Source organism: Cydia strobilella, chromosome 25, assembly GCF_947568885.1.
Source record: "Cydia strobilella chromosome 25, ilCydStro3.1, whole genome shotgun sequence".
NCBI lineage: Eukaryota > Metazoa > Arthropoda > Insecta > Lepidoptera > Tortricidae > Cydia > Cydia strobilella.
Window position 1 is genome coordinate 9,276,521 of NC_086065.1, and position 19,352 is coordinate 9,295,872.

At 44.0% G+C, this 19,352-nt stretch overlaps 2 protein-coding genes across 2 annotated transcripts in view; one reads left to right on the top strand and one right to left on the bottom strand.

Annotated features, from left to right (window-relative positions):
• LOC134752769 (protein ERGIC-53) overlaps positions 1–19,352 on the top strand; it is a 182,043-nt gene that overhangs the window by 41,605 nt on the left and 121,086 nt on the right. The window lies entirely within an intron of this gene.
• Positions 4,097–5,798, bottom strand: LOC134752583 (uncharacterized). Its single transcript, XM_063688252.1, has 3 exons — positions 5,659–5,798; positions 5,185–5,358; positions 4,097–4,451 (listed from the first exon to the last, which is right to left on the bottom strand). The coding sequence occupies exons 1-3, from the start codon at positions 5,763–5,765 to the stop codon at positions 4,097–4,099; spliced, it is 636 nt and encodes a 211-aa protein (XP_063544322.1). The 5' UTR covers positions 5,766–5,798.

The following is a 19,352-nucleotide window of genomic DNA, read 5'->3' on the forward strand; positions in this document are numbered from 1 at the left end:
CCAGTAGCAGCGGCACAACGCGCACAGCGAGGGCGGTCTCGAGCCTTTGCCCGAGCCTTGGCCAAGGCTCGAGTCTCTGCCCGAGTCTGGGGAGTCCGAGCTCGAGCGACGCGTTACTCTGGCTTCGAGACGTTTAGCTTGTTGGTACAACTGGAAATTTACACATGGCTTCCTACAGATAAATAGTAACAACGGGGGCTAATAGTGGTCAATTACAAGAGCTGGCACGAATGAATGAATACGTGAATGAAAATATATATGTGTGTATCAGGGATGTTGCGAATATTCGCATCCGCATCTGCAACCGCGCATTATTTTCAACATCCGCATAAAATCGATGCGGAGCTTAATGCGGATGCGGATGTGGAACAGGTAGGTACAGGAACGTCTTAGCGGCGGCGTAAGTGCTAGGTAATTTCGTTATTATCGTTATTGATTCGTCGATCGAACACTTTTAGCCTATGACGGACAACGACAAGAAGTGAAAAGTTAGTTTTATTTGAACTTTAGTATAGTAATGCGATTGTGGGGCACCTATATTCTTGTTCAAATACTAAGTTTCGTTTCTTTTTTAAATAGAAAATACTAGTGTTATTTTTTACGTTTTTTAAAAATCCGCATCCGCGTCCGCGGATGTCAAAAAATCGGCATCTACAACATCCCTAGTGTGTAGGTATCAAATTTTTAACCAATAAATTGGTGGTTCTGACTATTGCCGATACAATGTCAATCATACAATACAAGTTTCGTTCATTCCATTCGTACTAGCTTTCGGCCTGTACAGAGGGCCTTGCCCCTGGCCATGATGATAATCGTTACTGTGAGTATGAGATGAGGACTGAGGATACACAAGGAGGAGCACTCACCCGCACGGGGTCGTCGAGGTGGAACCGCCCGGGCATGCCCTTCTCGCTCGCTGGTTTGCTGTTTCGCTCTCGCTCGTCGCGCACCACGCTGCCGATACGTCAAGTACAAATTCGATTTACGGCGACCAGTTGGATGATCTAAGATCGAACCGATTCTTAGTGCTTTGCAATACAATACTCTGTATTGCACACCTCAATAAGAAAACGGTACAAATTACAAACTTAATAGTAGAGTAGTGGTAACACAATCTACCGCTGATTGTGTTACCACGCTAAACTCGCTAAAGATCGCCTAGGATCCATAATCGTTGAGTATTTTCGCTACTTTAGAGCGTTTATGCTATGTATATATCGTGATCGTCCACGGGGGTAACAGTTATCGTAACGACCTATAAATATTACCCAAAATTTCCCGCTTTAAAAAAAAGTGGTGATTCATCAATAAAAGTTTTGAGCGGCTGAAAAAGCTCTATAGCATTACATTACAATATTTGACGTTACGTCAAACTAATCACTAGATAGACACTAATCTAGTTCGTTGTGAATGGATGCTCTCGGTGACGACGTTGCTCGGAATAGGCGAGATATCGGCGGCAGCGGCGGCGACGGTTGCGGTCTCTTCACGTCGATGTTGCTCGGCGTCGGCGGAATATCGGCGGTGGCGGCGACGATGATGGCGCGGTTATCTGGATTCAAGCTCTACATGGGTCGTCAGTTATTTCTCGGTGACGATGTTGCTCGGCGTCGGCGGGATGTCGGCGGCGGTGGCGGCGACGATGATGGTACGGTTATCTGGACTCAAGCTCTACATGGGTCGTCAGTTACCTCTCGGTGACGATGTTGCTCGGCCTCGGCGGCTGGATATCGGCGGCGGATTCAAGCTCTACATGAGTCGTCACTTACCTCTCGGTGACGACGTTGATCCTCGGCGTCGGCGGGATGTCGACGGCGGCGGCGGCGACGATGATGGTGCGGTTGTGGTCGATCTCCGCCTTCTGCCGCGCCTGTCACACCGGACATATATTATGATGATGTACATAACACGCGCTTTTTAATCGGTCTGTTATTATGTATACATTTATATAATCGCAACACATGTCGCGAAAGAGACAAATTTCCACAGCACAGAAAGAGAAGACACAATGTCCTAAACTTCTAAAAGAATAGTATACTCGGATGCCTTTCGTCTATATTTGGTATGAATACCAAATACCAATAAGCGCATTTTTCAGTCACATTTTTCATTTCTACCAGAAGAGGTTTTTTTACTCAATAAATACCCACGGCTCGATACCCACGATTTTACACCGGGCTCCGATGCTCTGAATGTGGTGTTACAGGGTTCAATATATTTTCCGTGAAGCAAAAAATAATACAATTTTAAATTAGACTGTTTTGTGCAAGGGACATTCAGCCTTTTGAAGTTTTTGATCTTTAAGGTTTCTTTTTAAATATTAATTCCCTGACCATAAACATTCTGGTACATACTCTCTGATAATTTTAGCCCATGTGTGGTGCTTACACATGTAACTTAATAGAATACTTATATTCCACCAAAAAAAAATCATGTAATGTTGCCAAGACGAGACCATTACGACATTAATGGCAATGCACAAAACAGTTGGAGAAAAAGTCAAGGCAAGTGAAAATGAAGTTCAGTAGTTCCGTACCGTGCGCTGCGGGGAGTCAGTGCCCACAACCTTGTCCGACACCGTGACCGAGGAGTCCCCGCGCGCGCGGGCGCCGGCGCCGGCCGCCAGCGCGCCGGGGCCGGGGCCGGGGCCGGGGCCGGGGCCGGGGCCGGGGCCGGCGCCGGCGCCCGGCGAGCGGCGCGACGCGAACAGGCGGTTCAGCTCGTCCAGCTTAGACATTATGATCTTGTATGTTCTGCACTCCGAAGTCTGCAATACATCTTCGTGTTACTTGATAAGTGGAGTCCAGACGGGATAATCAAATCGACCGATTTGATCAGAAATTAAATTGGCGGCAATCTTCAATTTAATCATCAATTTTTGATGATGGTATTTGAGCCCTCTAAATTAAAAAAAATAACGAAACCTATAGCTCACAAATTGTTATTCTTGCGTATGCACCTCCATTTTATCGGTAATATCGGTCATAATCGGCGGTTGTGTCCGCACGGCCTGATTTAATCGGAAAAATTGTCCCGTCTGAACGGGGCTATAGTATGAATTGAAAAATGAAAAAATGAAAAATGAAAAATATATTTATTTTGAACACACAAAAATGGGATGGAGTATACATGAAGTCGAGGTTGCGCGCATACAGCGGTATGAACAGGGGTCCCCAAACTAGGCATAACCTGTATCTTGGCCATCTTGGGAGACCAGTTAGTGAATTAAAAAACTAGATTGAAAAAAGTATGTGTAAAGGTAAAGATAGGTGCTAATGCTAATTACCTTAGCTACTAGGGATTAAAAGTAGGTTCGCAATTACAGTATGAATCAATATTATGGAATCAGGCCAGCGCAGCGTACTCACGTTTTTATGCATAGCTTCCAGATAAAAAAATCCTACTTATGTCATTCTGATCTGATGTCAGTGTACGTTCAAATTGGCCTGAATAAAAGGTTTGTAATACAATACCCGTCGTTTCAGCGCATCGACGCTGCTACTAGACGAAGAGAGCTCACTGGACTCGCTCGACGTCCGGCCGCTCACTTGCCCGAGGCGTTCTCGCTCGTTTCGCTTATCGCTGCGTCGTTCGCGCTCGCTGGGCCGTCCTCTGCGGCGCTGGCTGCGCTCGCTGTGTCGCTCGCGACGCTCGCTGGCCCCCGAGCGAGCTTGCAACTCGCACATTTGCTCGACGCGCGCGATCTGCGCCTGAATGAGGAATAGCCAAATTTTGTCATTTGTAATCTTATATATAACAATAAGTTGTAATATCTATCGATCCTTGTAGCAGAGAAAGACCCAAAAACTATTTCTACTGGTTTCTTTTCACTGCGCAAACTAATGCGCTTAAGAACCAGTTGGGTCCCAAATAAATAGATAATGGGTAATATATAGGTACTTTACACTCTTACACTCTAAAATTATTAACGTTCCTCTTCAGCTATATAATATAATATGTATTCCGATTTGTCCCCGCTCTACGTGACCGTCCCCATATACATGAGGCGGGGATAAATGGGAATGATTTATATGAAAACACCTATTCCCATCTGTGCCCGACGGAAACAAATGGGAATACACCGTCATACATTTATTTAACAAAATCTTGCCTGCTGATCGCGCAACGCATGCTCCAACGACTCGCGGAAACTGCTTCTGGACTCGGACGAGAGGCGCGCCTCGCGGCCGCCCTTGCCACGTCGTGCCTCGCGGCTCTTGCCTCGCCTCGCCTCGCCACTGGTGCTACGTCGCGCCTCGCGGCTCTTGCCTCGCCTCGTCTCGCCGCTGTTGCTTCGTTGAGGCTCGCCGCTTTTGCCTCGCCGCGCCTCGCCGCTGTTGCCTCGTCGAGCTTCACCGGTCTTTCCTCGCCGCGTTGCCTTGCCGCCGCTCGTGTTGCTCCGCCGCGGCGTCGCGGCGTCATTCTTGCTGACGGTGTCTGCTCTATGATGTCTGCACGGGAGCAAACTAGTATAATGCACAAGGCACACAAGCAATTTTAATTCAATTAAATTTCTTTATTGAAGCCATCAAATGGTCCAAAAAATTGTTAGCTATTATTGCTTATCATTTATGGCAGTGACAATGTAACCTAATTAAATATTTAATCATTTATAAATAAAAGTGACTTTTTTGTCCGCTGTCTCATTACCCATATAACAGAGGACAATGTAATAGCTTATTTGCTATCATATTTAGAATTTATACTACATTTCAGAGCTAGAACCATGGGAGCCGATTTTTAGATTTCAATCGCTCTATTACGTTACGTGACACGAAAATCTGTGGAAAACGGCTAATTGATAATTTTGAAATACGAGCAAAAGAAATTAAAGGTAGTGACCACTCGCTTTCATTAGTTTATTATTAGTGGAATTTAAATACCAAGTAGTGGAGATATAATGAAGTGAGCCACATGAAATGGAGCGCTCGAAATTAAAAAATCGGCCCCCTGGTCGCTTAATAAATTCAGATATTCCACACTCATAGCGATTTCTTCCATACCAAAAAACAGATACCATAGACTAAATCTGAATTTAGATTCAGGCTCATAATTTCAGAAAAACAAGTTCGGTGTTTGTGCGTGATGGGTGGTGGTTTCACGAGTTTCTCGGCTGGACGAGGGCAGTCTAACGCTTACACGCAGACGAAGTAAAGGCTTTCTGGGACATAAGAGCAGATCTACCTTGGTTGGCGACTAGCCCGCCGGTAGCTGGTGTCGGACAGGCCAGAGTCGTGCGAGAAGCGCTTGTCGGACAGCCCGGACGGCCCGGGCGGCTCGGAGGCCGAGCTGGAGTCACCGGTCGGGCTGGCGGGCCGCCCCGCCGCGCCCGCGTCCACCACCAGCCCAGTACTGCTTCTGTGAAACGAACATAGGAACAAGGAATTAAAGAAGAATAGAAATAAAGAAGCCCGACTCGCAGTCAGTCGAAAGACTCACCTGGATAAAAACTAGCCCTGAGGATCTCTAAAACGATTCTACAACGAAACGGACCTAAGTGATCCTCTGCGGACGGCGCGCGGAACGGGTGCCGCGCATGTAGCGGTCCAGGTCCAGGATGTCGGCGCCCGGAGCGTCCTCCGACCACGAGGATGAGCTCGTCACGGTGACGTCACACGAGCAGGTCACGAACTCTGTCAACAAGATGATAGAACTCACATGTTCCTCTGCGGACGGCGCGCGGGCCGGGTGCCGCGCATGTAGCGGTCCAGGTCAAGGATGTCGGCGCCCGGAGCGTCCTCCGACCACGAGGATGAGCCCGTCATGGTGACGTCACACGAGCATGTCACGAACGCTGTTAAAAAAAGCCAACGTCTAGTCTAGGTAGATTAATAACGGCTTGATTAGATGGTGCGAGAACTCGCATGCGAGTTTCATTTCGGTCGGCTGGATGCTGGATTGCAGTGTTGGCCGTAATTGTTAATTTTAATTAACCATTGATCAATTTTATTAACCATTAGTTCCGCCATTAACCAATTGCATTAAAGTTAATTCGGATTAAAGTTAATTCGGATTAAATTTTTGAGACGTTAATGGCCATTGAAGTTAATTCGGATTAACTTTAATTCGGATTAACTTCAATGGGCATGAAAGTCAAATAATTAATCCGAATTACTCTCAATTTGGATTAACGTCTAATAAAATTACATTCGTGATATTTTAAAATGAGAGAGCAAAATGACCCTGACTGAACCCTGGCAGTAGTAGCAGTACCTACCTACTACCTAGTAGAATTCTGGTTTGGTGCAACACAGACATACGCGGTTTGGGTCATTTAAATCGTCTTGATGAGCACTTCGGAGAGCCGTACCCATGATAGAGCTGATGCTGAACCCTGGCAGTACCTAATGGATCTAAGGTTTGGTGCAACATAGGCACAGGCTGTTTTAGTCATCCGACTCGTCTTGATGAGCACTTCGGAGAGCCATACCCATGATAGAGCTGATGCTGAACCCTGGCAGTACCTAATGGATCTAAGGTTTGGTGCAACATAGGCACAGGCTGTTTTAGTCATCCGACTCGTCTTGATGAGCACTTCGGAGAGCCATACCCATGATAGAGCTGATGCTGAACCCTGGCAGTACCTAATGGATCTAAGGTTTGGTGCAACATAGGCACACGCTGTTTTAGTCATCCGACTCGTCTTGATGAGCACTTATGAGAGCAGTACCCATAATGGAGCTGATGCTGAACCCTGGCAGTACCTAGCGGAACTAAGGTTTGGTGCAACGTAGGCACACGCTGTTTTAGTCATCCGACTCGTCTTGATGAGCACTTAGGAGAGCAGTACCCATGATAGAGCTGATGCTGAACCCTGGCAGTACCTAGTGGATCTAAGGTTTGGTGCATCATAGGGACACGCTGTTTTAGTCACCCGACTCGTCTTGATAAGCACTTAGGAGAGCGGTACCCATGATAGAGCTGATGCTGAACCCTGGCAGTACCTAGTGGATCTAAGGTTTGGTGCAACATAGGCACACGCTGTTTTAGTCACCCGACTCGTCTTGATGAGCACTTAGGAGAGCGGTACCCATAATGGAGCTGATGCTGAACCCTGGCAGTACCTCGCGGAACTAAGGTTTGGTGCAACATAGGCACACGCTGTTTTAGTCATCCGATTCGTCTTGATGAGCACTTAGGAGAGCAGTACCCATGATAGAGCTGATGCTGAACCCTGGAACTACCTAGTGGATCTAAGGTTTGGTGCAACATAGGCACACGCTGTTTTAGTCACCTGACTCGTCTTGATGAGCACTTAGGAGAGCAGTACCCATAATGGAGCTGATGCTGAACCCTGGCAGTACCTAGCGGAACTAAGGTTTGGTGCAACATAGGCACACGCTGTTTTAGTCATCCGACTCGTCTTGATGAGCACTTAGGAGTGCAGTACCCATGATAGAGCTGATGCTGAACCCTGGCAGTACCTAATGGATCTAAGGTTTGGTGCAACATAGGCACACGCTGTTTTAGTCATCCGACTCGTCTTGATGAGCACTTAGGAGAGCAGTACCCATGATAGAGCTGATGCTGAACCCTGGCAGTACCTAATGGATCTAAGGTTTGGTGCAACATAGGCACACGCTGTTTTAGTCATCCGACTCGTCTTGATGAGCACTTATGAGAGCAGTACCCATAATGGAGCTGATGCTGAACCCTGGCAGTACCTAGCGGAACTAAGGTTTGGTGCAACGTAGGCACACGCTGTTTTAGTCATCCGACTCGTCTTGATGAGCACTTAGGAGAGCAGTACCCATGATAGAGCTGATGCTGAACCCTGGCAGTACCTAGTGGATCTAAGGTTTGGTGCAATATAGGCACACGCTGTTTTAGTCACCCGACTCGTCTTGATGAGCACTTAGGAGAGCAGTACCCATGATAGAGCTGATGCTGAACCCTGGCAGTACCTAATGGATCTAAGGTTTGGTGCAACATAGGCACACGCTGTTTTAGTCATCCGACTCGTCTTGATGAGCACTTATGAGAGCAGTACCCATAATGGAGCTGATGCTGAACCCTGGCAGTACCTAGCGGAACTAAGGTTTGGTGCAACGTAGGCACACGCTGTTTTAGTCATCCGACTCGTCTTGATGAGCACTTAGGAGAGCAGTACCCATGATAGAGCTGATGCTGAACCCTGGCAGTACCTAGTGGATCTAAGGTTTGGTGCAACATAGGCACACGCTGTTTTAGTCATCCGACTCGTCTTGATGAGCACTTGGAAGAGCAGTACCCAAGATAGAGCTGATGCTGGACCCTGGCAGTACCTAATGGATCTAAGGTTTGGTGCAACATAGGCACAGGCTGTTTTAGTCATCCGACTCGTCTTGATGAGCACTTCGGAGAGCCATACCCATGATAGAGCTGATGCTGAACCCTGGCAGTACCTAATGGATCTAAGGTTTGGTGCAACATAGGCACACGCTGTTTTAGTCATCCGACTCGTCTTGATGAGCACTTAGGAGAGCAGTACCCATGATAGAGCTGATGCTGAACCCTGGCAGTACCTAATGGATCTAAGGTTTGGTGCGACATAGGCACACGCTGTTTTAGTCATCCGACTCGTCTTGATGAGCACTTATGAGAGCAGTACCCATAATGGAGCTGATGCTGAACCCTGGCAGTACCTAGTGGATCTAAGGTTTGGTGCATCATAGGGACACGCTGTTTTAGTCACCCGACTCGTCTTGATAAGCACTTAGGAGAGCGGTACCCATGATAGAGCTGATGCTGAACCCTGGCAGTACCTAGTGGATCTAGGGTTTGGTGCAACATAGGCACACGCTGTTTTAGTCACCCGACTCGTCTTGATGAGCACTTAGGAGAGCAGTACCCATAATGGAGCTGATGCTGAACCCTGGCAGTACATAGTGGATCTAAGGTTTGGTGCAACATAGGCACGCGCTGTTTAGGTCATCCCTTGATGAGCACTTAGAAGAGCAGTACCCATGATAGAGCTGATGCTGAACCCTGGCAGTACCTAGTGGGTCTAAGGTTTGGTGCAACATAGGCACACGCTGTTTTAGTCATCCGACTCGTCTTGATGAGCACTTAGGAGAGCAGTACCCATGATAGAGCTGATGCTGAACCCTGGCAGTACCTAATGGATCTAAGGTTTGGTGCAACATAGGCACACGCTGTTTTAGTCATCCGACTCGTCTTGATGAGCACTTAGGAGAGCAGTACCCATGATAGAGCTGATGCTGAACCCTGGCAGTACCTAATGGATCTAAGGTTTGGTGCGACATAGGCACACGCTGTGTTAGTCATCCGACTCGTCTTGATGAGCACTTATGAGAGCAGTACCCATAATGGAGCTGATGCTGAACCCTGGCAGTACCTAGCGGAACTAAGGTTTGGTGCAACGTAGGCACACGCTGTTTTAGTCATCCGACTCGTCTTGATGAGCACTTAGGAGAGCAGTACCCATGATAGAGCTGATGCTGAACCCTGGCAGTACCTAGTGGATCTAAGGTTTGGTGCATCATAGGGACACGCTGTTTTAGTCACCCGACTCGTCTTGATAAGCACTTAGGAGAGCGGTACCCATGATAGAGCTGATGCTGAACCCTGGCAGTACCTAGTGGATCTAAGGTTTGGTGCAACATAGGCACACGCTGTTTTAGTCACCCGACTCGTCTTGATGAGCACTTAGGAGAGCGGTACCCATAATGGAGCTGATGCTGAACCCTGGCAGTACCTCGCGGAACTAAGGTTTGGTGCAACATAGGCACACGCTGTTTTAGTCATCCGATTCGTCTTGATGAGCACTTAGGAGAGCAGTACCCATGATAGAGCTGATGCTGAACCCTGGAACTACCTAGTGGATCTAAGGTAGGTGGTAAGGCTCTATCATGGGTACCGCTCTCCTAAGTGCTCATCAAGACGAGTCGGGTGACTAAAACAGCGTGTGCCTATGTTGCACCAAACCTTAGATCCACTAGGTACTGCCAGGGTTCAGCATCAGCTCTATCATGGGTACTGCTCTTCTAAGTGCTCATCAAGACGAGTCGGATGACCTAAACAGCGCGTGCCTATGTTGCACCAAACCTTAGATCCACTATGTACTGCCAGGGTTCAGCATCAGCTCCATTATGGGTACTGCTCTCCTAAGTGCTCATCAAGACGAGTCGGGTGACTAAAACAGCGTGTGCCTATGTTGCACCAAACCCTAGATCCACTAGGTACTGCCAGGGTTCAGCATCAGCTCTATCATGGGTACCGCTCTTCTAAGTGCTTATCAAGACGAGTCGGGTGACTAAAACAGCGTGTCCCTATGATGCACCAAACCTTAGATCCACTAGGTACTGCCAGGGTTCAGCATCAGCTCTATCATGGGTACTGCTCTCCTAAGTGCTCATCAAGACGAGTCGGGTGACTAAAACAGCGTGTGCCTACGTTGCACCAAACCTTAGTTCCGCTAGGTACTGCCAGGGTTCAGCATCAGCTCCATTATGGGTACTGCTCTCATAAGTGCTCATCAAGACGAGTCGGATGACTAAAACAGCGTGTGCCTATGTCGCACCAAACCTTAGATCCATTAGGTACTGCCAGGGTTCAGCATCAGCTCTATCATGGGTACTGCTCTCCTAAGTGCTCATCAAGACGAGTCGGATGACTAAAACAGCGTGTGCCTATGTTGCACCAAACCTTAGATCCACTAGGTAGTGCCAGGGTTCAGCATCAGCTCTATCATGGGTACTGCTCTCCTAAGTGCTCATCAAGACGAGTCGGATGACTAAAACAGCGTGTGCCTATGTTGCACCAAACCTTAGTTCCGCTAGGTACTGCCAGGGTTCAGCATCAGCTCCATTATGGGTACTGCTCTCCTAAGTGCTCATCAAGACGAGTCGGGTGACTAAAACAGCGTGTGCCTATGTTGTACCAAACCTTAGATCCACTAGGTACTGCCAGGGTTCAGCATCAGCTCTATCATGGGTACTGCTCTCCTAAGTGCTCATCAAGACGAGTCGGATGACTAAAACAGCGTGTGCCTATGTTGCACCAAACCCTGGATCCACTAGGTACTGCCAGGGTTCAGCATCAGCTCTATCATGGGTACTGCACTCCTAAGTGCTCATCAAGACGAGTCGGATGACTAAAACAGCGTGTGCCTATGTTGCACCAAACCCTAGATCCACTAGGTACTGCCAGGGTTCAGCATCAGCTCTATCATGGGTACTGCACTCCTAAGTGCTCATCAAGACGAGTCGGATGACTAAAACAGCGTGTGCCTATGTTGCACCAAACCTTAGATCCACTAGGTACTGCCAGGGTGCAGCATCAGCTCTATCATGGGTACTGCTCTCCTAAGTGCTCATCAAGACGAGTCGGACGACCTAAACAGCGCGTGCCTATGTTGCACCAAACCTTAGATCCACTAGGTACTGCCAGGGTTCAGCATCAGCTCTATCATGGGTACCGCTCTACTAAGTGCTCATCAAGACGAGTCGGGTGACTAAAACAGCGTGTGCCTATGTTGCACCAAACCTTAGATCCACTAGGTACTGCCAGGGTTCAGCATCAGCTCTATCATGGGTACTGCTCTCCTAAGTGCTCATCAAGACGAGTCGGATGACTAAAACAGCGTGTGCCTATGTTGCACCAAACCTTAGACCCACTAGGTACTGCCAGGGTTCAGCATCAGCTCTATCATGGGTACTGCTCTTCTAAGTGCTCATCAAGACGAGTCGGATGACCTAAACAGCGCGTGCCTATGTTGCACCAAACCTTAGATCCACTAGGTACTGCCAGGGTGCAGCATCAGCTCTATCATGGGTACCGCTCTCCTAAGTGCTCATCAAGACGAGTCAGATGACGGAAACAGCGCGTGCCTATGTTGCACCAAACCTTAGATCCACTAGGTACTGCCAGGGTTCAGCATCAGCTCTATCATGGGTACCGCTCTCCTAAGTGCTCATCAAGACGAGTCGGGTGACTAAAACAGCGTGTGCCTATGTTGCACCAAACCTTAGATCCACTAGGTACTGCCAGGGTTCAGCATCAGCTCTATCATGGGTACTGCTCTCCTAAGTGCTCATCAAGACGAGTCGGATGACTAAAACAGCGTGTGCCTATGTTGCACCAAACCTTAGATCCACTAGGTAGTGCCAGGGTTCAGCATCAGCTCTATCATGGGTACTGCTCTCCTAAGTGCTCATCAAGACGAGTCGGGTGACTAAAACAGCGTGTGCCTATGTTGCACCAAACCTTAGATCCACTAGGTACTGCCAGGGTTCAGCATCAGCTCTATCATGGGTACCGCTCTCCTAAGTGCTCATCAAGACGAGTCGGGTGACTAAAACAGCGTGTGCCTATGTTGCACCAAACCTTAGATCCACTAGGTACTGCCAGGGTTCAGCATCAGCTCTATCATGGGTACTGCTCTCCTAAGTGCTCATCAAGACGAGTCGGGTGACTAAAACAGCGTGTGCCTATGTTGCACCAAACCTTAGATCCACTAGGTACTGCCAGGGTTCAGCATCAGCTCCATTATGGGTACTGCTCTCCTAAGTGCTCATCAAGACGAGTCGGGTGACTAAAACAGCGTGTGCCTATGTTGCACCAAACCTTAGATCCACTAGGTACTGCTAGGGTTCAGCATCAGCTCTATCATGGGTACCGCTCTCCTAAGTGCTCATCAAGACGAGTCGGGTGACTAAAACAGCGTGTGCCTATGTTGCACCAAACCTTAGATCCACTAGGTAGTGCCAGGGTTCAGCATCAGCTCTATCATGGGTACTGCTCTCCTAAGTGCTCATCAAGACGAGTCGGATGACTAAAACAGCGTGTGCCTATGTTGCACCAAACCTTAGTTCCGCTAGGTACTGCCAGGGTTCAGCATCACCTCCATTATGGGTACTGCTCTCCTAAGTGCTCATCAAGACGAGTCGGGTGACTTAAACAGCGTGTGCCTATGTTGCACCAAACCTTAGATCCATTAGGTACTGCCAGGGTTCAGCATCAGCTCTATCATGGGTATGGCTCTCCGAAGTGCTCATCAAGACGAGTCGGATGACTAAAACAGCGTGTGCCTATGTTGCACCAAACCTTAGATCCATTAGGTACTGCCAGGGTTCAGCATCAGCTCTATCGTGGGTACGGCTCTCCGAAGTGCTCATCAAGACGATTTAAATGACCAAAACCGCGTATGTCTGTGTTGCACCAAACCAGAATTCTACTAGGTAGTAGGTAGGTACTGCTACTACTGCCAGGGTTCAGTCAGGGTCATTTTGCTGTCTCATTTTAAAATATCACGAATGTAATTTTATTAGACGTTGATGCAATTGAGAGTAATTCTAATAAATTTTTTGAAACTTTAATGGCCATTGAAGTTAATCCGAATTAAAGTTAATCCGAATTAACTTCAATGGCCATTAATGTCTCAAAAATTTAATCCGAATTAACTTTAATCCGAATTAACTTTAATCCGAATTAAATGGCTAATGGTTAATGGCCATTAACCTTTTTAATTGTTAATTTTTAATGGTTAATGGCATTAGCGTTCGGCCAACACTGCTGGATTGGATGTAGCCTCAATAGTACGCAATGTTAAACTCGCTTACGAGTTCGCTGTTGGAAGGTGCTGGCTGCAGGACTGTCTATGGTCACATTTGAATGTGACATATAAAGGAACAATGTTTTTTTCATTTCTCATGCTCTGAAAGAGGGTCATTGTTGTTCTAAAAGGTGTGCAGAAAATGATACGCGTCTGCACTAGAGCATTTTACGTTCGAAGTACGATTTTTTTGATTTTTTTACGATAAGCAATTCAAATTTGAGTTTAAATGGATTTGTTATACAATTTCCATTCTGATATTTGACTCTCCATTCCATAAATAATGATACTTTTGCCTAAATTGTTAACCGAAAGTACCCTTAAGAAATACTATAAAAATGTATACTTGGTCATGTTTTAAAAAAAACACATGCATTTTACTTTCCTCGTATTCGAAATGAAAAGTAGAGTGTTTAACTCGGGTGAAAGGCGTCATTTCAGCCTCGGACTGTTGGCGCTCTCACTGTGTTCGAGCACCAAAATACCTCGGCAGAAATGAGTGCCTTTCATCCCTTGGTTAACAATCTACTATTCATCTTGATGTTTTAATATCAATGGCATAACATGTAACAATTCTCTCTAAAATAAATATACTTTATTATAGCATCAACTAATGCTTATTCTTTAATCACTGCTTTCCACCATCATTCGCGTGTCGTCTCTAAATGAGCCCTTAAAGCTGTCGCAAGATTTCACTGAACTGACAAAATTTCCATACAAAATCCTTGCCAGCTTTTATGTATCAACTTATATCTACGTACTAGTTACGTGTTTAACACAATATAGATGCTTTTTATAATTCTAAAGAGGAATGACCATTATTTTCATATTATCTTAATTGCAGTTTTTATTAAATTATCAAATGTATTAGCATTAATGTAAGTAACGGTGTGACGTGAATAAACGTATTTTCTTTTTTTTTTCAAAGAGAGAGAATGCGTTTATATGTTAATAAATTGTAACTAAATTACTTACATCTAAATTAGTAATATTGTTTGAAACGGATTTTTCAAGCGAGCCTGAAGAATCTTCGTTTCAGCTTGAGCAAAATGCTTTCATTATTTATATGAAAGCACCTGCTTATCCTATCCTAGCCGGCTATTTTCCTCTACAGGTCGCATTTCTGAACCGATCCCATACCGATTCTCAATAAATTGTGTATGATCAGGTTCTATATCAATTCCATATATGTATGTCTTTCTTTTGTTCTCGGATATTTTCCAACATGGCGGAGCCTCCAGCACACAGAGCTGGCTCACAGAGTGGCCAATAAGTAATAGTACTTACATTTGATGTGTTGAATTAAGAGCTGTGTGAAGAGCTGGGAGGCCTGGGGCGCCGCATGCTGGTCGGGGCTGGCAGACTGTCACCGATGGCAGAATGTCAACTTTCGATCTGTCACGACTTGACTGTGAAGGTTTAGGACCAGGTTTGACCAAACAGTTCCGACCACCATAGATCATTGTAAAGGAAAATTTATATTTAAGCGATTTAAGAAAATAATAAGTTTTCGCAACATTTACTCAGGTAATTTAGAAAATATAAGAGCGTTCTAAATAGGTCTGTTTTTCAAATTCCAACTACTTTACGGCTTCGGCTCTATAAGCGTAGTACATCGCACGACAAATTTAATTCTAATCTTACGTAATAGATTAGAATCCATTTTTACTTATATCTTGATCAAACAACACTTATACATATACCTAAAGCAGCTTAATTTTAGCCTGTACAATAAACCTCTTTATAAAACCAGAAAATTCAAAAACTTTTTACAATTCTCCGTTCTTACTGGCCACTGATCGCCGTCAAGAAATTCAACCCTTCCTTGAAGTATCTTCTGAAGTGACATAAAAACAAAAGAAGTTTGGCCATCACGCCCGCGGGCTAAATCCTCCAAATTTTCACCGTAAATAAAAACCGGAAAATGAACCAGGACAGGTAAAACGACAGCAAGATGAATCGGTCGGGGCTCCTGCTCTGGTGGCTACTCTTTATACTCTTCGAAGTAAGTTTTTTTTTACTTTCGTATGTGCATACTAAAGTCGTGGGTACAAAGTCAGTCTTGGCGTATATACAGGGTGTTTCTGACCATGGGGCTTTAAATTCAGGGCTCGATTCTACTCGCTCAATAAAAAATAAATAAATAAAAATCATTTATATATTGCAGACTAAAAGGTCCATACATGGTTAGCAAACATTTCAATCTTATTACTATTATTATCTTATTACTCTTATTAAACATGATGCATGTAACTGCGTCGAAATATCGGGAGCTCACAAATAATACAAAAGGTATAATCACGGTCTATATCCCGGTCAATATAAGTCTAGTGAAACTAACCGTGAATCATTCAAAACTCTAACTTATTACTAGTGTTAGTAGCGCATTAAAACTAAAACTAAAAAATTAAAACTAAAAACTAGACGGCGAGTGCATGCAACCCCTGTCAACGGTTGAGCATGGGGCCATTTTCGCGCTCCATGAACACGCCCAGAATGCTGTTGGGGCTGCCGCGCAGGCGACGCATCAGTGAAGCGCACCTCTTGCGCATTATCGCCGCAAAGCTGTCAACTTGTGCCTCCGCAAACATACCAGAGGCACTATAAAATCGCGGCAACCCCATCAACACCCGGAACGCGTTATTATATTGGACGCGTAGGCCGTTGTATACCCTCTGCGTATAGTTGGTCCACAGGCTGCATGTGTAGAATGACTGACAGTACGCTTTGAAAAGTCTAGTCTTTACTGCTACAGCTAAACTGAGCTACTTTTATTATGGGACCAACCCCTCGAGATCACGAAAAAAAAACTGCTTTTTCATACATTTTGGGTGATCAGATGTCGTTTTAAAAGCCAAAAAATTTTTTGGCGATATTAGGGTTGGTCCCATAATAAAAGTAGCTTAGTTTAGCGAGTAGAATCGAGCCCTGAATTTAAAGTCCATGGTCAGGGACATACTGTAGTCTGTAGATGTAGACTTGTTCTGGAAAAAGAAACGACTAAGAAATGCTGCTGTTAAAATCCTAATTAAACACAGAAATACTACATTGTTATATAAATCGGTAAGTTATTAATATATTCAAATATGACATGAGTCATAGATAGACATTCTATTTATGTATATAGGTACTTATGCTGACACCACACTTCGTTATGTGTTATTCGTTATGCGGCTTCGCTGTATTTTCCCAAATATATGTTTATGTGAAGCGAACAATAAATAGGGGTACCACACTTCGCCGTATTTGGCGAATAATTGCGCTGCGTCTTTATCGTGTCCTTTGAAGTGTGTCAAAAAACCGACAAGTGAACGGATACGCGTATTTGCTATTTGCGCTTATGCGTTATAGACCTGTACCGCTGGCTATATTTTGACCCCTAGGTTATAAAAATATTAAAGTCAATTCTGTTTTCGCTTATGAATACTTTGTGAAGATGTAAATCTTACATTTTGTTTTGTGTCATATATATAATTTGCTTTTCTAGTAATTTGTTATTTTGTGGTAATTATTTTTTATTTTGAATTATTTTGGAGAAAAAAATATTCGAGAGAAAACATGTAACTGTGTTGCATTTAGGATAGTGTTTTTAGTGTGAAAACATAGTTTGTGTCAATTACGTCCACTGCAAGCTGATACTATGTCATAATATTCTAAATGACACAAAAAAAAATTAGAGTTAAAAAAAATTACTTAGGTCGAATTTAATTGTTTAAATAGGTCCATTAAATGATTTTGTGTCTTATTAAGGCATAGCTTCATAAGATATTTGATGATTTTGTTGTAACAGGCTGTCACCGTTACAAAAGAATATTAAAGATATTAGAGTTTACATCTTATTAATTTGAAATGCGGGATAAATAAGATGTATGAATTTGTGTCACTTGCATCCACTGCTTAATCAAATATTACAAAAATATTATTTGCGTTCGAACGAAGCTAGCGGGCGGTCTGAATGGGCAACGGAGGCCGTGCAGGGTGGAGCCGCGGCGTGACCTTGCCGTACGCAACGCATGTTTACTTCGCCTGTGCGCCAAATTAACGCAACTTATTCAAAGAAGTTACGCAAACAACACAACAACAAGCAACAAGCAAGCAAAGAATGCGTCGAATTATCTTTTACCTATTTAAAACTTATAGATATTGTACAATGTCACCATTATGCAAAAGAACTGTAAGTACATGTTTGATTTGCGAGCGAGCTGGCAACATTGCGCAGGGAAATCTTAAAAATATCGCGTTTACGTGAACGCCACATACATTTGTGACAGTGATAGGGAAAAGGTACCACTAAAGTAAAATTTGGTTATTAATACCGTGACTTTCTTTCATTCTTTGATAAAAAAAATTGCTATTTATGCAACAAGTGCGGAAATCATCTTTACGCACGTGTATCATACAATGTTTTACTATGCATTGTGCGAGTAAATAAAAAAACATATCAGGGCAAATAAGTTTAATTATTATAAGGAGTGTCTTAAATCGACACGAGTTGCGAATTACCTATTCGCACGTGTATCGTACGTTTTACAGTACATATGGCCCTTTAAACTTTCGACATATGCACGGTAAGTGCTCTTTTCCGCACTAGTGCGAGAAAGTAGCACCATATGTACTGTAAAAAAAAATTGAAAACAAAAAGCACTAGTGCGGAAAAGCAGTACTTTCCGCACGATATGGCTCCGTAGGAAACGCACTTTTCGAGCACATGCATTGTAAAAAAAAATATAGGACTGTATCTCCTAAACCATGCGTCGTAGCGCAAAAATAATAAAATTTTCGCTCCCCTTTAAGAAGCCCCTAATTAAGATTTAAAAACGCAAAAAAGAAAAAAAGAGGAAAAAATCTTTATAGGGCTGTATCTCCTAAACCGTGCGTCGTAGCGCAAAAATAAACGTTTCGGTCCCGTTTATGTAACCATTAATTTATATTTAAAAACAACGCAACAAAAAAAAACAAACAAAAAACTTTATAGGGCTGTATCTCCTAAACCATCGTAGCGCAAAAATAATCAAATTTTCGTTCCCCTTTATGGAACCCCAAACTAATATACAGAAAACACAATGAAAAAAAAAAACAAAAAAAAATCTTTATAGGTCTACATCTCCTAAATCGTGCATCGTAGCGCAAAAATAATCAATTTTTCGTTCCCCTTTAAGACCCCCTTAATTAATACTAAAAAAAAAACAGGAAAAGATCTTTATAGAGCTATATCTCCTAAACCGTGCGTGGTAGCGCAAAAATAACAAAATTTTCGTTCCCTTATACGGAACCCCAAAGTAATATACAAAAAACACAATGAAAAAAAAACAACAAAAAAATCTTTATAGGGCTGCATCTCCTAAACCGTGCATCGTAGCGCAAAAATAATAAAAAAAAACCCTTTAAGAAACCCGTAATTAATACTTTAAAAAAAAAACAAAAAAAACCAGGAAAAAAAACTTTATAGAGCTGTACCTCCTAAACCGTGCGTGGTACCGCAAAAACAATAAAATTTTCGTTCTTCTTTATTCAACCCATAATTTATATTAAAAAAAAACGCAAAATTTAAAAAAAAAATCTTTATAGGGCTGTATCTCCTAAACCATGCGTCGTAGCGCAAAAATAATAAAATTTTTGTTCCCCTTTATGCAACCCATAATTTATATTTAAAAAAACGCAAAATTTAAAAAAAAAATTATAGGGCTGTATCTCTTAAACCATGCGTCGTAGCGCAAAAATAATTAAAAAAACCCCTTTAAGAAACCCGTAATTAATACTTAAAAAAAAAAACAAAAAAAAACCAGGAAAAAAAACT

Excerpts from the sequence above, each read along its gene's own strand:
- LOC134752583 (XM_063688252.1), bottom strand. The coding sequence starts at position 5,765 with ATGACGGGCTCATCCTCGTGGTCGGAGGACGCTCCGGGCGCCGACATC. Across the intron at positions 5,359-5,658 it reads CGCCGTCCGCAGAGGAACAT|AAGCAGTACTGGGCTGGTGG; the intron begins GTGAGTTCTATC and ends TTCGTTTCACAG. Across the intron at positions 4,452-5,184 it reads CGGGCTAGTCGCCAACCAAG|ACATCATAGAGCAGACACCG; the intron begins GTAGATCTGCTC and ends GCTCCCGTGCAG.